Raw genomic sequence first — 22,626 nt, forward strand, 5'->3', positions numbered from 1 at the left:
TGGGTGGGGCAGAGCCGGGAGGAAAGAGGATCAAAGCCATGGTGAGCCGCCCGCCTCCTCACTTCCGCAGCTACCTCGCCTCCCTTCTCTTCCCCAGGCAGAGGCCCAAGGACAGAAGGCGTGGCTCCCTGGCAACGGTCTCCATAGGAACCATACACTCTCACCAAACGAGTTCCGCCCCGCCGCCAATCAATGTCGTCATGTCAGCGGCAGTCTCTTGCGTCACCTCAATGCGCCGGAAGTTTATGTTGTTGACTCTGGCGACGACCGGTAGGGCAAACTGCGGAAACGAATAGTACTGAAGAGAGATGGGCTGCGATGGGGGCACGATTCCCAAAAGGCACGAGCTGGTGAAGGGACCGAAGAAGGTGGAAAAGGTCAGAGCCGGGTCATAATGTCAGGGAGGAGAATCAGGTGAAGTGCCATCTCCCGAGAGAGTTTTTGGGAGCGGAGGTTCTGAAATGTCTTTGGGGACGGAGCTGAACAACACCTTTTCCTCCCTTCCCCCTTTAAGCGTAATTTTCTTATGCCAATTCCTCCTGATTCCTTCTGCATCTCGCCCTGGGAGCATTCCCTACCCTTGGTTTTTTCTTATGGACTGACTCCTTTCTAGGCCTACAGACATGCCCTGATTTCCTCAAAACTGAGAAAAATAAAAAGCACTCGCTTGAGTTCGCTGTCTTAAGTTGGCATCGCGTGTTTTTTCCTCCTTTCATAGCCAAATTCCTGGAAAGAGTTGTCCATAGTCGTTACCTCGACTTCTTCACTACCCTCCATTTCTCAATCCTTGTATAATATAGCATGTAACCCCATCACCACTAATTATAATGGACCTTTTTTCTCCCTCAAAAGTCAGTGCTTTCTTAATAACTGAATTAAAAAGTTTTTATCAGAATTAATCTTCTTTGGTATCAGTTTTTGATACTGTGACCATCCTCTTCTTGAATGCTTTCCTCTATCTTGTCTTTTATAACCTTCCTCTCTACTGTTTAGAACCATCATTTGCTATCAGTGTAAATGTCCTTCCTTCAGGTCTCTATATGAGAGCCCCAATCCTTGTCGTGGGCCATATAATTTTCTGTTAGTCTCATATTCTCTTCTGAATTCAGTTTTCTCCCTGCTTATGATTCCCAGATTTAATTTTACCACAGGACTCCAGCCCTCCATAATAATGGCTAACATCTGTCTTGTGCTTACTGTGTGCCAGGTACTTTGGTAAGCACTTTACAATTATTAGCTCATTTGTGACTCATAGCTACCTGGGAGGTAGGTGCTATTACTATCCCTGTTGTACAGATGAAGAAACTGAGGCAGAGAAGAGGTTAAGTGACTCACTAAGAGTCATGTAAGCTATTAAATGTCTGAGGCCATATTTGAATTCAAATCTTTCTATTTCTAGGCTCCAAGCTCTCCTCACTTTGCCACCAGCTGTTCTCCCACATCCATGCTCACACTCACAGCTCTAGTTACCTGTTGGGCATCTCCATTTGAGAGTCCTATGAACATCTCAAAAGTGTAGTTTTCAAGATGAAACTTAATTATTTTCCTCTAAATATTCTCCTCTCCAAACTTAATCTGTTTCTGATAAGAACATTGCCATCTTCCCAGATATCAGGTATCATTAATGCCAATTCATCCTTTATTTTTCCTTGTTCTTAAATCCCATATCCATTTTTTTTTTGCAAAGTCTTGTTGCTTCTATATCTATATCCTTTGCACCTGCCCTTTTCTGCTCTGTTCCTAGCCTTAATTCAGCCTCACATCACCTTTCAGTGAAATGTTGTAATAATTCCTAACTGGTTACCCCAATTTCATTTGTCTCCTTTCTCTAAGCCAATCTCCACATAGCTGACAAAATCATCTAAGGCATAGAAATGACCTATAACTTTCTTATTCAAGATTATCAAGGGTTTATTATTCCCCTCAGAATTCCTTGTCGGAACAAGATAAATACCAGAGCTTGGCATTCATATATCTACCTCTACAATCTGACTCTGACTTACCCTTCTAGTCTTATTTTACTTTATTTCTTTTTCAAAAGCTTTCATCCAAAATTGGGTGTTCCTGTTCCCCAAACTTTGATCTTCCATTTAACCCTTCCTTCTATAAGCTATCCCCCATGCTTGAAAGTCTTCATTTCTGCCTTTGAGGACCTTGACTATCGTTCAGGACTCAACTCAGATATCAGTTCTTTTGTGAAAACATCCTTGCTCTTTCCCATTAGTTGCTAATGTTTTGCAGATCCAAAGTACTTTGGATCATTTGTATCCATGATGTAAGAGTGAAAACTCAAAAGCAGGGACTTGTTTTTATACTCAGTGATGCAGATATTGATAATATTATTGCTCTCGTTTTTTGTTTTTTTGTTTCTAGAGTTTTAACACAGTAATTTAATTTAATTTAATTTTTTAAAATAACTTTTTATTGACAGAACACATGCCAGGGTAATTTTTTACAACATTATCCCTTGCACTCACTTCTGTTCTGATTTTTTCCCTCCCTCCCTCCACCCCCTCCCCCAGATGGCAAGCAGTCTTTTACATGTTAAATAGGTTACAGTATATCCTAGATATAATATATGTGTACAGAACCAAACAGTTCTCTTGTTGCACAGGGAGAATTGGATTCTGAAGGTATAAATAACCCGGGAAGAAAAACAAAAATGCGAGCAGTTTATATTCATTTCCCAGTATCACTCTCATTTTACAAAGAAACAACTAAGATTCTTAAAGGTTTAGTGACTTTCCCATGATATTACAACTAGAAATATCATTCAGCATTTTCAGTTCAATTACCTGTGCTCAGTAATACTGAGATAAAAAAAATTTACATAAGCCCTCTTTTGATGGAACTTCCATTTTGAGAGTATGAACGAGTATACAAATAAGTGGAACATGAGAAAAGTGCAAAGGAAAAACCATAGATCGATGCAATTCTAGTGTTATGAAACCTATAACGATCTTATAATTCATAGGCACATAAAGAAGACAGTGAGTTGCTCATGATTACAGGAATTTTCAGGACAATTGGAACTCAAGTCCAATTTTCCTGACTTTTAGTTTAGTAATGTTTCCATTGTGGTCCTTCAGGCAAACTGCTCTGAAGCACTGAGAGAGATTGCTCTCAGCTGTGTGTTTATCTTGGAGTAAGGAAGAAGGAAGAAATTTTATAGAGGAGGTAACATCCAAGTTGGACCTTGAAGTAATTGGAAGGGACATAAATAAATGAAGATGAATGATGGAAAAAATCATTCCTGGTGCATGAGATCATATGAACAAAGGAATGAACACAATGATGAGGCTGAGAGTAGTTTGGCCCAACTGTAGAATATTTAAGGGGAAGAAAAGCATTTATTGTGCCTGTTAACCAGACATTATAAGTGCTTTTCAAATATTATCTTGTTTAATCTTCACAGTAATTCTCCAAAGTAGATATTATCAAGATCCTCATTTTAAAGTTGAGGAAACTGAGGCAAACATTCAATGACTTGTCCAGGGTCACATAGCCAATAAATGTCTTAAGACTTTATTTATGTAGCAGGCCGGAGCTATGAAAGGGTATACTTGAATCTAAGACAGCAGGGTGCTTGTAGTTAAGTACCTATTTGGCGGGAGATGGTGGTTCTCTAAGCACATACTTGATGTAATGTTATGATGTGGTCAGTCTCTAGCAGGGGTCCTCAAACTGGGGCCCACAGACCAGATGCAGCAGCTGAGGATGCTTATCCCCCTCACCCAGGGCTATGAAGTTTCTTTATTTAAAGGCACACAAAACAAAGTTTTTGTTTTTATTATAGTCCGGCTCTCCAACAGTCTGAGGGAGAGCGAACTGGTCTCCTATTTTAAAAATTTGAGGGCCTGTGGATGTTCTACAGCTGCCCATGCCCAGTGTGGTGTCGTAATGTAGTTGTGCTGGGGTAGTTAAGGGAGTCTCAGAGACAGAGGGCTCTCTGCAGCAGAGATCTCAGCCACAGAGAAGACTTCAGGCTCCAGACTCCCAGAAACCAGACTCCATCTTTGACCAGCCATGTGTCTGCTCTCCTACCTCCTTCACTTCATTCCCCGACTAAGCCCAAGGCCTCGGGTTGATCATGAGGCCCACCAGAAAGCTGGCCCAGACATTACAGATTTGCCCTCAAGTGTTCCTGACTTCAGGCCCAGAGGCTTTTTTCAAATAGTGAGCTTTTGTCCCCAAAGTTTGGATATTTAAGGTTTATCAAATAGTAAATCATTATGGTCATTTACTACAATGTATTGTGCATCTAATTTATTCTCCTGGTAAACTTTTTCTTAGCCAGTAATAGATTGTTTTGATGATTACTGTGTTATAATAGAGTTTGAAATCTGGTACGATTTGCTCTGTCTTCACATTTTCCCCACATTAATTTTCTTGACATTTTTGACCTTTTGTTCTTCTAAATCAATTTTTAAAAAATTTTCTTTTTTAGCTTTATAAAATAATTTTTGGTAGTTTATTTGGATGATATTAAGTCAATTAACTTAAGTAGAATTGTCATTCTTATTAGATTGACTTGGCCTACTCATGAACAATTAATATTTTTTCCAGTTGTTTAGATCTGTTTGGGTGAAAAATATTTTGTTAACTGTTCATAAGAGTTCCAAGGTCTGTCTTGCAAGCCCTGAAGCTTTACCCATTGCAACACCTAGCTGTAGATAATAAATTACTTTCATTAGAGGAGACACACAAGGTATGTCAGAGCCAGTGTGTGTATAACCTTGATAGGCAAAGTGGTTTTGGAAGATTACAACTATGAGTGCTTATATGGAGGTTAAGTGACTTGGCTTTGGTTACTAAATGTTGGAGTGCAATTTGTCAATTCTGTTCATACTCCTCTGCCTCTAGTATCCAAAGATTTATGTGGAGGGATAATGAGATGTCCAGAGCCAGGGAAAGACTGAGTGAAGGGACTGTGGAGCAGTCCTAAGTCCTAATGTAAGTCAGTAGTAATAATAATGCCTTTTATTTAGTCTGATTTCACAAGGGCTTTATTATTTTTCATCTCATTTTATTAATGTATAAAAATGAAATCAAATTAGGCATTTTCTGGCTTAGGAAAACTTGGTGTAGTAGCAAGAGAGCTTGTTTTAGACAGAAATTCGAATATTGGCTTTGTCACTCATTACTGTGTGATCATAGGAAAATCATTCAGCTATTCTGGGCTTCATTTTTCTCTTGTTCAAAATGAACAAATTGGACTTGATATCAGCTAAGATCTCTTTTGCTTCCAAATCCAAATCATAGCATTGTAACATTAGAGCCTTAGGATCATAGCATTATCCTTGACTTATTTTTTCTTTCAAATTCCCATATATGAATCTGTGGATTTTTAAAATTGATATATTGACTTATAATTTAAAAAGTAAATGCCTTCATTTAAAAAAAAATACATTATTTAAATCCTTGTCATATTCAGTTCAGTAGACATGCAGTTAATTATCAGCTGTTATATGCCTATGTGGCTACAAAAGTGTTTGACACTGTTACATGTTCAGAACAAAAGATAGGGTAATCTCACTGTCTGTAATATTGGCAGCTAGATGGTGCATTGTGTTTGGCCTGAAATCAGGAATACCTGAGGTAAGATCAATCCTCAGAAATTTACTGTGTAATCTTGAGCAGGTCATTTAACTTGTTTGCTTCAGTTTTTTCATTTGAAGATAATAATAGCAGCTACCTCAAAGGGTTGTTGTGAGAATCCAAAGAGATAATAATTGTAAAGCACTTAGCTTAGTGTCTGGCACATAGGACAATATAAATGTTATAAATGATAGTTATATCATAGTTATTATCTTAATGGATGACTACTTGTTGAAGCTGTTTAAAGGGGGTTATATGATTTTTAAAACTAATACAGCCTTTCCAGTTCCCCCTTCAAAAAAATTATTTTGCACATTGGGGATTGAATGCATTGAGATTTGGGAGAGGAAGACTATATCATAACCAAAGATTAACTTTCAGAGTGTGCAGGAGCCTTAGAAATTAATCATACCAAGCTTCCTTTTTAATGGAGGATAATATTCCACGACCATTAATTACAATATTATCATCTCTGTTATTCCTATTTAAATAGTGACTTTTGCCTGAAATATTCAAAGCAATCAGCTGACATAAATTCAACAATCTATTCAAACTGTGATGAAGTGGATTAAAGGCAACTACTGTTGCCTACATTTTACAGAAAAACAGATAATGGAAATTAACAGACTTAAAAATGCTGCATGAAGTCAAGAAGCACATTGCATAAAGGGAAGAAAAACAAACTAGATTTAGAGTTGAGGACCTGGTTTTAGGCACAAATCTGGAAAACTACCCACCTGGTATCACACTTGTATGAGTCAGTGATAGACAATGGACACCCATCTAGGTAATCTGACTACTACTCGTATCTGTACACTGGACTTCTCTCTGTAAACTCGTAAAAAATTTGAGTATCTTTATCTTTCCTTACTTTGCCCAGATATCCACTGGTCTCTGATGAACTCTTACCGTTATGAAGTTCAAAAGAGTGCCTTAATAACTTTTGAATTTTTTAATTTAAAAAGATATAGCAGACATAGCTTGGAAGAATGTTTAATCAACAGTGCTGTAACAACTCTGATAAAGTTTCAGGCGCCAGGAGGAGAGAATGTGTGGGAAGGGCTTTTTTGATACTTTATCTACCAGTTGTTTTTCTGCTAGATTTATTCTTGAGGTCCAATAATCTCCTTGTTCTTTTGAATTCTTGTAATGACAAAGGAGAGAGATTGATGTTAGGGGCATGGTGGCATATATAACTGTTTTCTGCATATTTAAAAATATCAGGATAAGTAAATGAGTTCAGTCTTATTCAGGATTTTATATTTGTATTTTATATATTAATACTTTGATTTACAACTCAGTGTCAACATTAGTCCAAATTTAATGCATGATATGCCCCCTGGTGGTCAAATTATGACACACAATTAAATTGATGGTACTTTGTGTTTTTAATGGAACTTTAAAAAGCTATGCTGAAAGAAAATAATATTCTCTTATAATCTTTAAAATCTGCTATTTTTAATCTCTTTTGTTTTCATACATTTTATTGCTTACTCCATTTTCTCAAATATTTACAGGATCATAGATTTAGCAATAGAAGGAATCCCTGAACTGTCTAGATTAAATCTCTCAGCCAGAGAAGCTGAGGTGAAAAGGAAGTAAAATTTTAATCTGTCCCCGTGCAAAGAAATAGCTTGCTAGGAAGATTTTTTTTCCCTTAGCATTTTAAGAAATTTGTTTTTATTTGACTTATTATATACTTTGGTGAGAGGTGTTTAATGCATGATATGCCCCCTGGTGGTCAAATTATGACACACAATTAAATTATGGTGGTATTTTGTGTTTTTAATGAAACTTTAAAAAGCTATGCTGAAAGAAAATAATATTCTCTTATAATCTTTAAAATCTGCTATTTTTAATCTCTTTTATTTTCATACATTTTATTGCTTATTCCATTTTCTCAAATATTTACGGGATCATAGATTTAGCAATAGAAGGGTTTAAACTGGGGTTCAAACTTTGTGATGGGGAAAAAGGGATGGTGTGAGAGGTGTTGTAGAGGCAAAATCAGACAAGATTTGACAAGTGATTGGTTATATCAGATTAATATGAGCGAAAAGTTGAGGGCAACCTTTTAAACTGGATAGCATGTTGGATAAAGTGTAAGACTTAAGAATCAAGAAGATTCAGGAGAACTGCCAAACCATTATTAGCAAAGACCCTGGGCAAGTCATTTAACCACCCTGTGCCTTTTTCCTTAACTGTAAAATGGGGATAATAATGGGGCCTATTTCACAAGATTGCTGTGAGGATCAAATGAGAGAACATATATGAGAGAACTTTGCAAACTTTTAAAGTGCTCTATAAATTCTGGATATTAAAATAGTAAAGTTGAAAATCTGGGTTACTAAAAGGGTGGTTGTGACCTCAGCAGTTTGGGGAGATTTAAGGGAGGGGAAAGTTTGAGGTATGGAAGAGGAAGACTAAATTCTATTTGTCTGAATTTGAAATACCTGCAAGATCTTTGTTTCAGAATTGCTGAAAGGCAGCTTATAATGCAGGATTGGAGTTCAGGAGAGAGATGAAGGCTGCATGTATACATCTTGGAATCATCTGCTATAGATAATTAAAAATAATTGTTCCTATGGAAACTCGTGTAGAAAGAAGCCTTAGGGAGATATCTATGATTATTGAATATGACTTAGATAATTATCCAGGCTAAGAAGGATCAAGGACAGATCTTGAATATGGATGATCCTAGTATCAAATGCTGTAGAACTATCAGGAAGGATAAAGATTAAAAAAAAAAAAAAGCCAGTAGATTTGGCAATTAAGAGTTCATTGGTAACTTTGAATAGGAAGATCAAAAGCCAAATTGCAGAAGGTTTATACAAGAGAATTGGAAAGGAGATGAAATAGGAGAGGAATAGACCATATGTAGATGGTTTTTTCAAGAAGTTTAACTGAGATGCCAAGGAAAAATATGTGATAGCCAGTGGGAATGTACGCTCAAATGAGGCTTTTTAAAGGTGTCAGAGAAAGAAAGGGGGAAAAAAAAGAAACATAAGATTAGAGGGAAAGTAAGAATTATAGTGGTGATAGTCTTCTGAAGATCATTGATACATGAAGAGCTATTAGCTTTGGCAAGGAGAGAGTCACCTTGAAAATCCTTTTTAAGTTCAAACATTCTATAATTATAAAATTCTATAATCAAGTCTTTATATTCATCTATCAACTGACAAATATTTATTAAATGCCTTCTATGTGCCAAACATTTTGCTCTGTGCTGAAGATATAAATACAGAAAATGAAAGTCTTTATTGTAGAGCTTACATTCTAGTGGGAGAAACAAGTATATACAGAATAAATATTTATTTGCTACTGGGGAAGCAAATTCTCTGAAGGGCCATTCATCCCCACCAGCTGCCAACTAATTGCCATACACAATTCAGAGGAGCCAGCCTGGCTGAAGTACCAAGGCACCCTCAGGAAGAGATAGGAGCCAGGTCTAACTACTACTACCACCTTGGTATTACCCCTCCCCACCCCCACACACCTCCCCAGATCTCGATGGAGACAGCCTAGAACCCAAAGCCTAAGAACTTTGGGAATAGCAGTGTTTACAGCCCACTGCTTGACATAAGGAAGCAACTTCTTTTGAGATGAGGCCTAACAATTGCTTTTTTCCCTGTTACAGTCACATCTGTTGAAGACCCAGAAAACAAAGTTATCATCAAAGACCTGATTTAACATCAGAAACCTGTCTGATTTTTCAGTGGAAATGACATAAAAGAAGCAGCATTCCCATTTGCTTTGCCACTGCTTCCTAAAGACTCTGGGACCTTTGTAGCTGAAACTTCCTTCATTATTATATGAGCCCTTGAGAACAGGGACATTTCAATGTATCCCTAACACTTAACACAATGCTTTGCATATTGTAAATGTTTAACAAATGCTTTATTTATTCGTTCATTCAAATATGAAAAGAGTGAAAACACGCAAATATAAAGTAATTCAATATGGAGAAAGTCTAAGAAGGGGTATGCCAGTTAGTAGTTGTAGGATCAGAAAAGGCTTTCCTATAGGAAATAATGCTTAATTCTAATTTATTCATATCCTTTGACCATTTATCATTTAGAGAATGACTTGTATTTTTATAAATCTGAGTCATTTATCTCTATATTTTAGAAATGAGACCTTTATCATAGCTCTTGGATATAAAAAAAAAAAATTTCCCCAGTTTTTTGCCTCCCTTCTAATCTTGGCTATAAGATTTGTTTGTACAAAAGAGTTTGCACAAAACCTTTTTAATTTAATTTAATCAAAATTATCCATTTTACATTCCATAATGTTCTCTAAATCTTCCTTCTTTCTCCACAGATCTGACAGATAGTTTTAACCTTTATGTCATCTTTACCATGATATAGATGTCAGACATTGGTCAGTCCCTAGTTTCTGCCATACTATTTTCCAATTTTCCCAGCAATTTTTGTCAGCTTATAAGTTCTTATCCCAAAATTGGATTTATCAATTATTAGATTACAATCATCATTGACTGTTGTGTCTCATGAACCAGACCTATTCCACTGATCCACTGCTCTATTTCTTAGCCAGTATCAAATGGTTTAGAAGACCACTGCTTTATAGTATAGTTTTAGATCTGGTATAACCAGGCTACCTTCATTTGCATTTTTTTCCATTAATTCTCTTGAAATTCTTGACCTTTTGTTCTTCCAGGTGAATTTTGTTATTTTTTCTAGCTCTGTAAAGTAACTCATGACAATTTGATTAGTATGGTACTGAATAAGTAGATTAATTTAGGTAGAATTGTCATTTTTATTATATTATTATATATTATTATATAATATATTATATATTATATTGTTATATTATTATATTATATTATATTGCTCATGAGCACCTGATATTTTTACAGTTGTTTAGATCTGACTTTATTTGTGTGGAAAGTGTTTTGTAATTTTTTTTTTTTTATAGTTCTTGACTTTGTCTTGGCAGGTAGACTCCCAAATATTTTATATTATCTACAGTAATTTTATGTGGAATTTCTCTTTGTATCTCTTGCTATTGGACTTTGTTGGTAACATATAGAAATGCCGATGATTTACGTGAATTTTTTTTTTTTTTTTTTATCCTTCAACTTTGCTGGAGTTGTTAATTGTTTCTGGTAGTTTTTTAGTTGATTCTCTAGGATTCTCTAAGTATACCATCATTTGGAAGGAGTGATAATTTTGTTTCCTCATCTATTTTAATTCCTTCTCTTAACTAACATTTTTAATACAATATTTAATAGTAATGGTGATAGTGGGCAATCATATTTCATCCCTGATCTTATTGGGAATGCTTCTAATTTATCCCCATTACATAGAATGTTAAGCTATATCTTGAAGGAAAAAAAAAATGGAAACATGTGAGGCAGAGATGAGGAATTCATTCTAGCCATAGGAGCCAGTCAGTATAAAGACAAAGAGGCAGGGTATGAAGACTGGTAGACCAGTTTGACCAAATTCCAGTGAAGCCAAAAAGGTATTTGGAAAGAGATTGTGAATAATTCTAAAAGCTAACTAGAGGAATATTTTGTATTTTATCATTGAGGACAATAGTCACTGCAATTAATTGAGTAAGGAGTAAAATGGTCAGATCTTCATTTAAGGAAAATTTCTTTAGCAGCAATATATAAAATGGATTGTAACAGGAAAAGACTCGAGGCAAGGACACCTTTTAGAATGCTGTAAGAAATAATCTAGGTGACAGATGATGAAGATCTGAATGAAACTGGTAGCTGTAAGGAGAGAGAGAAAATCAGAAGTGACATGTTGAGAAGGTAGAAATGCTAAGATTTGGCAATTGATTGGATATGTGGGGTGATACTGAGGATGATATCAAGTTTGAAACCTGTGAGACTGGAAGGGTGGTGGAACCTGTTCTTTTTTTCTTTTCTTTTCTTTTCTTTTTTTTCTTTCTTTCTTTCTTTTTTTTTTTTTTTTTTTTTTTTTTTTTTTTTTTTTTTTTTTTTTTTTTTTTTTGGCTACAAATGCTTTTTTTCCTTTTCTTTCAACAATGTCCTTAGGAAATGAGCTTTGTCTTTTGTTTTTAATTTTTAACATACATTACTTTATGAATCATGCTGGGAGATAAAAATCATGGGAAAGAGAAAAAAAAAAACAGAAAAAATAAGTAAATGTAGCATGTGTTGATTTATGTTCAGAGCTCCTTAGTTCTTTTTCTGGATGCAGATGGCATTTTCCATCCAAAGTCAATTGGGATTGCTTTGGATCACTGAACTACTGAGAAGAATCAAATCTTTCATAGCTGATCATTACACATTCTTGCTGTTACTGTATACAATTTATTCCTGGTTCTGCTTGTTTCACTCAAGATCAATTCATGTAAATTTTTCTAGACCTTTCTAAAATCAGCTTGTTCATCATTTTTTAATAATAATATTCTATTACCTTCATATATCACAGCTTCTTCAGCTATTTCCCAATTGATGGGTATCTGCTCATTTTCCAATTTTTTGCTAGCACAAAAAGAACTGTTACAAACACTTTTGCACATGTGAGTCCTTTCCTCTCCTTGATGATTTCCTTGGGATACAGACCCAGTAATGACACTGCTGGGTTAAAGGGTATACAGAGTTTTATAGCCCTTTGGGCCTGGTTCCAGATTAGTCTCCAGAATGGTTGGATTATTTCACAATTCCAGATGGTGAAATCTTTCATCAAAATAGGAAACTTTGGAAGAGAACAGGGTTTGGGGAAAATATAATGAGTTCCATTTTGGACATGTTCAAGCCAAAATGTTTGAGATGTCTTTGAGACATTTAGTTTAAGATTAGTAAGCAACTACTAAGCTTAAGAAGATAATTGGAACTGGATATATAGAGCTGCAAGTCTTCACAGGAATGATTTTATTAAACTTACATGATCCAATGAGGTTACCTAAAGAGAAATTGTAGAGAGAGAAAAGGGCCTAGGTCAGTACCTTGGGGAACACCCACACTTAGAGAATTTGATATGGATGGTGGACCAGCAAAGGAATTGAAGAAAAAGCCATCAATTGGGCAAATGGGATGAGAAACAGGAGAGTAATACATGAAAACCTAGATTGGAGAGAGGATCCAAGGAAAAGAGTGGTTAAGCATTGTCAAATGGAGAAGGTACCTTGAAAGGAAGAGGATTAAGAAAAGACCATTCGATTTTAACAAATCATTGGTGATTTTGGAAAAGGTAGTTTCAGTTGAGTGATGAAGTCAAAAGCCTGATATCAGAGGATTGAGGAGTAAGTGAGAAGAAAGGTAGTGGAGGCAGTGAGTATAGAGTGATTTTTCTATTAGTTTGACTAAGGAAGAGAAGAGATATATTTAATGATAACTTAAGGGAGTGGTTGGGTTTAGTGAAAGGTTTTTTTTTTTTTTTTTTTTTTTTTGAGAATGTAGTAGAGTTGGTCTTGTTTGAAAAACAAATAGGAAAGGAACCGTTAGATTGAGAGAAGTTGAAGATTCAAGTGTGTAAAGGACAATCTACTGAAGAAGAAAAAAAGAGATGAGGTCAAATGTGCCTGTAGAGGCTGGCCTTGGAAAGATAAGATCCACCTTATTGTCATATCTGGGCCTGAGTGAAGGATAAATCAAGGAATTTTGAAATGAAGAGAATGGAAGAAGAGAGTATTCATGTCAAATGGCCTGAATTTTCTCAGTAAAGTAAGAGGCAAGGTTTTCTGAAAAAAGAGTAGGGAAGGGGGAAGTATGTGAGATTTGAGGAGAGAAGAAAAGGTTAAGAAAAATATCTGGGGAATAAGACAAGGAATTTAATAAAAGAAATAAAAGGTCTGTTTTGCTGCAATGAAGGTCCAGTTGAAATTGGGTAATATGAATTTATTTGTTTGTTTTTGCTGAGGCAATTGGGGTTAAGGGACTTGCCCCAGGGTCACACAGCTAGGAAGTGTTAAGTGTTTGAGGTCATATTTGAACTCAGGTCCTCCTGACTTTAGGGCTGGCGCTCTATCCATTGCACCACCTACCTGCCCTAGTAATATGAGTTTATAATGTACTTATTGAGTACAGTTGTGTTATTCCCTTAAATTATCTGTGAAAAAGAATAAAGGAGTAAGAATAGCTATCCGGTGATAAAGTTTGGAAAGAGATGAGTCAGGATAGAACAGGGGATTCCAGAATAGAAGAGAGAAATGTACCATGTTAAATTGTTTTAGAAGGATGTATATATCTGTGTATTTGTGTATATATATATGTGTGTGTGTATGTGTACATGAAGGTTTTGTACATATAAATGTATATATAAATTTGAGCTTAACTGCAGCCTGCTTAGGGAGAAAATCTAGGGTTTTTCTCTGAAAGAGGAAAAAAAGAATAAAGTCAACACGCATAGCAGAAAACAAAAGAAAATCTACAAGGAAGCAAAGATAAGATTGGCAGTTATAAATACAGTGTCTTCTATTATTATATGCTTTCTTGAAATGGAAATTCCTCCCTGATGTTCTGCTGAGAACATGATAATGTGTTTTTTCTTTCTTTCTTTTTCTTTTTAGTCTTTTTCTATTTTGTTTTTTCTAAAAGGAGCAATATTATGGAGTTCATATGGCTAACTATAAGGTTGAAATTGGAAAAGGGAGTTAGAGAAGCACCTAATGATCTAGGAAAATAAAGAGATTGGAGATGTTAGTGAACATGTCAGTGAACATGAAGTATTGGTTTAGGAGAGATAGAACAGAGAGAGATAGAGTTATGGAATATTGTGGTCAGGTAGAGGAATGTCAGAGTTTCTAATTAAGGAAGTGAAATATTTGCGGTTAGTGATGAGATCCCGTGTGTGATCATTCTATGTTTCATTGAAGTGGAATGAATAAATAAATAATAGAAAAGAAATCTGAACCACATATCAAACAGAAAGTGGAAGTAATTTAAAAACAAATGTATTTTTTTTCTTTTTTCATTTCTTAGGTGGACAAAAATGCTGAATTAGTGGCCCAATGGAACTATTGTACATTAAGTCAAGAAATTCTAAGAAGACCAATAGTAGCTTGTGAACTTGGCAGGTATGCTTGTGTTATTTGAATTATCACTTTCTTTTAAAAATGAATTTAAAGTAAATTTAGGGCTATTGTCTACTTGTAGATTTTCTTTTTGTATTTCTTTTTTCTCAAGTACATTTGAATCAAATTCTTCAAATCCAATCCTGTCCTCCTAAGATCACTTTTTAAATTAGTTGCCTTCCTTGAACACACTATTCACTATACACATAGTTACTGATAAACAATACATTTTTGTTTATATTTGTCTGAAATACTTTAAAAAGAACCATCATATTCCATTGACAATGGAATTGTCAAATGCAGTTTTATGCCATCCTTATTACTGTTTTAAGTATTTGATGAATCTGCCTTAGCACAGATATTATCTATAATTATAACTTTTTACTACTTTTTATTGTTACAGACTTTATAACAAAGATGCAGTCATTGAGTTTTTATTGGACAAATCTAATGACAAAGCTCTTGGACAGGCAGCATCTCACATTAAGAGCATTAAGGTAATACTAATAATTCTGAAATAATTCAAGGGTCACAAATGTTTACTTTCTTACTAGTATACTTAAAGATGGGAATCATAAGAAGTGAGTTCCAGTAACAGTTTCATTAATTTACTGTATAACTCTAAGCTAGTCACTTAATGTCCTCAGAAATGGGGCATAATTAAAATGGGTATAATATTTACCTTCTCTACAATGTTTGTGATAGATTAAATCCAATAATGGATGTCAAAAAAGCCTTTAAAGTTATAAACTATCATATAAATAACACATAATATTTGTAACTGTTAATGGACAGTTTCTATTGTGTTAGATGTAGAAAATAATTTTATAGAATTTTAGATCAGAAATGGAATATAAATATCAAATGCTTCCCTTTCATTTTGGTCAGGAGAAAACTGAGGTGTAAGAATTGAGTGACTTGCTTTAAAGTCACACAGCTAGTCAATGGGAAGGTTGGGGTCTGGATGGTCTCCTAATTCTCAGAATTCTCTTTTTTTCTTGTTATGTCATACTCTGTTTCATTTTTATTATTATTAGTGATATTTCTTTCATAAAGAGAAAAGAAAGTACTTTTATTATTAGGATCATTGGAGTTTTTGTCTCAAGATTTAATTTTTAATTATGAAAGTTATGTCTTTCTCTCAAAATACAGTAAAATAGAGCTTTGCATTTAGCAGATATTCAATATGTTACTTAGATTAAGTTGAAAATTGAAATTTAAAATGATCATGTATGAACTAAGTTCATCTGTGGATAAGTAAAACACTTATTCTTTTCCTAATTTTAGAGTAATATTCTCTTCAGATTTGGAGCTACTTAGATGATATGATTCATTTATTCATTTGGTAACATTTAATATTCATTTAGTATGTTCCAAATCTATTATTTATTGGTGATAACAAAGATTTTTTTTTAAGGCAAAATTATTCCTACCCTGAAGGATACATTCCTATGGGTGGAATAAGAAATAACACACAAATATAAGTAAATATGGAGAACTTCTTTGATGGGGAGAAAGCATTAATAATTGGGAGATTAGGATAGTCCTTATGTAGGAGATGGCATAAGAAGGAAGAGAGCAAAATAATAATTTTGGTGTTGATTTTATTAATTATTAAGGGGAAATAGTATATAAACTGACTATTAAAATGTTGATTTTTTTTTTTCCCTAGAATGTGACAGAGCTGAAGCTCTCTGATAATCCATCCTGGAGTGGTGATAAAGGAAATACAAAAGGTGATAAATATGATGACCTCCAGCGTGCTCGATTTATTTGCCCTGTTGTAGGTCTGGAGATGAATGGTCGGCACAGGTCAGTAATTCTGAAATAATTGGTATAAAGTCCTGCCTTGGATTTTATCTTCTAAAGGTGCTATTAAGTCACAAATGGGTATTTACCATTAATCCATTTGTAATGTAACTTCTAACTCCAATTAGCATTTTTTGTTTTTTGGGTTTTTTTTTTTTTTTTGCTTAATAGTATTTTTTCCCAATTACATGTAGAGATATTTTTCAACATTAATTTTTGATAAGATTTTGAGTTACAAATTTCCTCTCTCCCTCCCTTCTCTCCTCCCTCCCTAGGACAACAGGCAGTCTGATATAGGTTATACATATACAAACATGTTAAACATATTTCCATTATTATTCATGTTGTAAAAGAAAAATCATAACAAAAGGGAAAAACAATGAGAAAGAAAAATCAAAAAAGAGGTGAAAATGGTATGCCTTGATCTACATTCATTCTTTCTTCAGATTGAATAGTATTTTCTATCACAAATCTTTTGGAATTGTCTTGGATCATTGCATTGCTAAGAAGAGCTGAATCTGTCATAGTTGATCATCACATAATGTTACTGTTACTGTGTATAATGTTCTTCTTGTTCTGCTCACTTCCCAGTCAGCGTTTTATTGTAGGAAAGCTTAATGTGGGATTTTAGAGTTCTTTGTATATTTTTAAATGTTCTCTTCTGTGCACTAGTTTCCACATGTAACACAGTTAAAGCTATTTGGTTGCCTGATATACTTGACCCTGGGAAAGGAAGTAAAGGGCAAATGTTTCCCATAAAGTGATTCTGTTTTCCTTGTAATTACAGCTACAATTTACCATAGTGGAAAAATGTTATAGAGCGTGCGGTTGGTGCATTGGCTCTATGTCGAGCAGATAGTAATAAAGAAATAGTCTTAAATTTGTTGTCACTAATAAAGAAATAGTCTTGAATTTGTTCTCTTTAGTACTTAAAAGGTAGTCATTTCTTTCATCACATGGGTATTCTTTCCACTTTTATACATCATGTCCCCTCTAATGAATTAGTCAAATATCTTTTCAAATTGCTGTGGACAGATGTCTTCACAACTCTTCAGCCAAACTGTTAATTTACAGTTACTTGGTGAAACAAGCAGAACCAGGAATACATTGTACACAGTAACAGCAAGAATGTGCAATGATCAACTATAAAAGACTTGGTTCTTGTCAGTGGTTCAGTGATTCAAAGAATCCCAGTAGACTTTGCATAGAAAATGCAGAAAAAGAACCATAGAAATTAAATGTAAATTAACACGATATATTCACTTCTTTTTTCTATGTTTTTTTTTTTTTCTCTCCCATGGTTTTTCCCTTTTGTTCTGATTTTTCTCTGACAACATGATTCATAAAGCAATGTATATTAAAAATAAATGATTTTTTTTTAAGTGCAGACACTTTTATTGAAATGAGAATTGTGGAAAAATCTAGAATGAGTGGTTTCTATAAGGAAAATCTTTATGCATATATTGTGCCTTGTGGGGTATATGTCTTTCCCCAATCAGCCACAAGGGGTCATGAGGAAAGGAGGCATCTAACTTCTTATTACAAGATATTAATCTTCTGTAGGATACAATGTGTTTTCTAGCAAGATTATTAAAATACATTTAACCCTCAATGATTTATAGACAATTAATTCACAAATTTAGAAACAGTAATTCCACGGAATAAAAGTAGAATTTCTAAACAAAAAAAAAGGGAGATGGATGCTCTCTCTTTTTGACATGGCTCTTTTCACAGGGCTTGTTTCTACATATAGAATCAGTCACTTTAAACTGTGATATTGTAAAATGATATATGTGGATGTATTATAGGAATGCAAATTATGCTCAACAAATGTTAGGTAATAAATATCAAATTTATAACATAATATTTTATATTATGTATTTATAATTTATTATAATTGTAATAATATGCTGTTACTTTGCAATATGATGACATTGTGATTATTATTTATAGTAAGTATTAATAATAAATAATTCTTATATTTAATTTTTAAGGTTTTGCTTCTTACGCTGCTGTGGTTGTGTATTTTCTGAACGAGCCTTGAAGGAAATCAAAGCTGAAGTTTGTCATACAGTAAGTAAATTCTATGAAATCCATTATTTCTGCCATATAGTTTATTGAGAATAGCATTTGATTTGGCACAGAGCATGGTTCTACAACTTTATATAACTGAGAAGTCACAAATAGCTCTGTGATAAGCCAGGAAAGTTCATAAGTGTTGATAGTGGTAGTATCAATCAAGATAACAGTAAGAGCCTGCTGTGTGCCAGGCACTCTGCTAAGCACTGGGGATACACACAAAAAAAGCAAACAATAGTCCATGCCCCCAGAGTGTTTACAGTTTTATGGGGGAGACTTACGCAAAGTATATGTAAAACAAACTATGTTGTAGCATAAAAAGGAAATAATTTAAAGAGGGCGAGCACTAGAATTAAGAGTGTTTAGAGAAAACTTCCTACAAAAAGTAAGATTTTATTTGGGAACTTGATGGAAACCAAGAGGGAAAGCATTCTAGGCATGGGGAATATCCAAAGAAAATGCTTGAAGCTGAGAGATTGAATGTCTTGTTTGGGAACAACCAGCAGGCCAGTGTCACTGAATCAAAGGGTATATGTTAAGGGAGTAAGATTTAAGAAGATTGAAAAGGTAGGAGAGGGCTAGGTTATAAACATTTGAAAGCCAAACAGATCATTTTATATTTGAAGGCAATAAGAAGCCATATTAGTTTGCTGAGATAATCAGCAGATTGTTTGATGTGATCAGATCTGTATTTTAGGAAAATCATTGTAGTGGCTGATTGGAGGATGGTTTGGAATGAGGAGAGACCTGAAATAGGCAGACCTACCAGTTCATTATTGTAGTGATCAAGAGGTGAGACAATGAGGGCCTGCACTAGAATGGTGTCATAGTCCCTGGAGAAGGCAGCAAATTCAAGAGATGTTGCAAAGATGAAATCAGTAGGCTTTGAAAACAGCTTGAGAGTGTGTATATGTATATGTGTGGAAGATAGTGAGGAAACCAGGATGGCACCTACATTGGAGCCTGTGGGATCAAGAGGACAGTAAATTTTGAGGAAAAAATGAATTTTGTTTTGCACATGTTAAGCTTAACGTGTCTACTGAACTTCCAGTTTGAGATGCTTAAAAGGTAGTTGGTGTAGAGAGCAGGAATTCTGGAGAAGTCCGCTTGAAACAAGGTGTTAACTCAGTGAAATTGATGAGATGATGGTTCTCCAGTTCATGTATTTACTTAGTACTTAGCATGAAGATGTAATGGTTCTTTAAGTTCACATATAATCAGTATGCTGTAATGAGATAATTACAATAAGGTATGTATATAAAAGCTACGAAGGACTGGAAGAGAGACGTTCTATGTTTGACCAGCCTCGTGGTAGCTCTCATGCCTCCTGCACTAAGATCAAGACTGGGTCAGAATAAAGAATCTAGACTCTATTCTTTACCATTCTCGTGGTGTCTATCCTGCTGAGACCAAGGCCCGTCCAAAGGACCTCCAGAAAGCTAGTCCTAACGTTACAGTTGGAAATGTCAGGTTGGAGTTCATCTGACTATTATTATAATAATATTGCCAGGAGGCAGTTAGGGGGTGTAGTGGATAGAGCATAGCCCTGAAGTCAGGAGAACTTGAGTTCAAATCCAGCCTCAGACACTTAACACTTCTTAGCTGTGTGACCCTGGGCAAGTCACTTAACCCCAATTTCCTCAGCAAAAATAATAATAATAATAATAATAATAATATTGCCAGGAAAAATAGCCTTAATGTTTCCCATTTATTTATTCTACATACATTTATCACAGCTGCTATTTGCAAGGAAAACAACTCTAGTGGGAGAATACAAAGTTTTGATAAGACACAGTAAAATACTCATTATAAATAAATGAATGCAAAAGTATTTATTAGGTGGCACATTACTGTATATCAAGTAGTATGCCCGATATTGGAGAATACTAATAAAAAAATGTGATTTTGTGTTTTGCATAATGAAACAAAACCATTGCTATATTTGCAGTGTCCAAAAATTTGTATTTTATTTTTATATATTAGTCCATTACTTTCTTGTAAGGAAGTTCATTCTTCTTCATTAATTTTTTGGATTCAGGATTGATCAGATAAGTCTTTAAAAATTATTTTTCCAATATTGAATATTCACTTCACACTGCCTTAGTTCATACACATTTTCCAGAGTTTCTCTGAAACCTTATTTCTTAGCACAATAGTTGTCTCTTACATTCATATGTTACAATTTGTTCAGCTATTCCCCAGTTGATGGGCACTTCCTATTTTCCCCCTAGTTTGCGACCACAAAAAGAGTTGCCATAAATATTTTTGTATATATGGATCTTTTCCCTTTTTCTTTGATTTCCTTAAGGTATTTCTTGAGGTATACCCTACGATAACTTATAGGCCTAGTAGTGATTTGCTGAGTCAAAGGCATATATGTACAGTTGAATGATTTGGGTGGGGAAGGGGGACATAGTTTGCAAATTTCTTTACAAGATGGCTGAGGCAGTTCACAGCTCCATTATTAGTACATTAGTGAACTTATTTTCTCATAGCTCCTCTAACTCTATTCATTTTCCTCCCCCCCATCCCCCACCCAATTTACCAATCTAAAGGATGTAAAATGGAACTTAATAGTATTGCTTTGATTGGTATTTCTTTAATCATTATTGATTTTGAGCATTTTTTCCACTTGATTGTTGATAGCTTGAATTTTTTCTTATGAAAACTTCCTGTTCATATCCTTTGGCAGCTTATTAGATGGGGAGTAACTCTTATTCTTATCAATTTGAATCAGTTCCTTACATATCTTAGAAATGAAACTTATCAAAGAAACTTGCTGCAGTTTTTTTCCCCACAGTTAATTATTTCCTTTTGAATTTTAGCAGCAATGGATTTATTTATGCCAAAGCTTTTAAATTTTCTGTATTTCCCTGTATCCCATTGTACCTCCTTCTTTGCTCCCATCTCCTTCTTTACATAGAAAAAGAGGGGGATAGAATAGGAGTGTGTTCAGCACCAGTGTTCTGTTTGATGAAAACAGTTTCTTGAATCTTGCCCTATTCAGTTCCTCTCACCCATACCCCTTTCTTTTTTTCCTTCTAAACCTGTCATCAGATCATTCCTCTATATACTTAGTTTTGCTTCCTTTTTATTTTCACCTTTCCTCTCTCTGTGTTCCTTCCTGTTTCTCTGTTGAGTTGAATATATTTATGTACCAAAACATTTGCATGTGTATATTCTATCATTTCCTGAACAGTTCAGATGAAAGTGAGAAAGTAATGCTCAGCTACTACCATGATTTTCCCCCTTACCCTTTCCTCATTTATATACACTTCAACTTGTGCTTCTTGATTATGTGAAAGAATATATGCCTCCCCCATTCCTCTGTTTTTCTTCCCCAGTGTGTGCTTTACTTCCCTTTCAAGATCATCAAAACATAATAAAAATCACTCTTAAGACCCCTATTTATTCAATTCCTTCTCTGATTCTTGATATTATAGGTCTTAAGTTATATCATTTTTTCTCTTCCCCCTCTCACCCCCTATTAATACTTAATCTTTACAAAGTATTTTCTGATTGCTTACTTTTGTATTTACCTTTTTATTTTTATTTTTACTTCTGTATTTGCATTTTAGTTATTTGTCATTTCATTAGAAATGCATGCAAGTCCTCTGTTGCAATAAAATTTCACCCCCCCCAAGATAACAACTCAATTTTACTATGTAAGTTATTCCTAGTCATAAACCTATATCTTTTGTTTTTTGTAATATCATAATCTATGCCCTCTATTCCTTTAAGTTGTATCTGCTAAATCATGTGTGATCTTGACTAGTTCCTGAGTACTTGAATGTTTTCTTTTTGAGTACTTGTAAAGTGTTTTTTTTTTTTTTTTTTTTTTTTTAATCCAGAACTTATACATCCTGGCAATTTCTTCTATTTTTCAAACTTTTGAATTGCCTTGATTACTATTTGTTTATAAGTTTAATTAGTGTCCTTGCAATAAAAAGATGACCTACTATGGTTTCTCTTATTTCCCATTGACTGCTTTGTCTTATGTTCTTAGATTATTGTTGTGAGGGGCCTTGGACTACACTATTTTATTCAGTCTACCTCTTTCTGATCTACAAATCGTGTTGTCTCATCAACCTCCAATGGTTCCTAGAGCATTTAGCCATCCTTTTGGCC

General features: G+C 34.6%; 1 protein-coding gene across 1 annotated transcript in view; it reads left to right on the forward strand.

Moving 5' to 3' along the window:
• Positions 1 to 248: 248 nt before the first annotated feature.
• RTF2 (replication termination factor 2) overlaps positions 249 to 22,626 on the forward strand; it is a 70,410-nt gene continuing 48,032 nt past the window's right edge. The window contains exons 1-5 of the mRNA XM_051976634.1: positions 249 to 377; positions 14,519 to 14,613; positions 15,014 to 15,107; positions 16,283 to 16,422; positions 18,414 to 18,492. Coding sequence (XP_051832594.1) covers positions 309 to 377; positions 14,519 to 14,613; positions 15,014 to 15,107; positions 16,283 to 16,422; positions 18,414 to 18,492 — 477 coding nt within the window. The 5' untranslated portion in view covers positions 249 to 308. The remainder of the gene's footprint in view (positions 378 to 14,518; positions 14,614 to 15,013; positions 15,108 to 16,282; positions 16,423 to 18,413; positions 18,493 to 22,626) is intronic.

This window comes from Antechinus flavipes, chromosome 2, assembly GCF_016432865.1.
Source record: "Antechinus flavipes isolate AdamAnt ecotype Samford, QLD, Australia chromosome 2, AdamAnt_v2, whole genome shotgun sequence".
Taxonomy (NCBI): domain Eukaryota; kingdom Metazoa; phylum Chordata; class Mammalia; order Dasyuromorphia; family Dasyuridae; genus Antechinus; species Antechinus flavipes.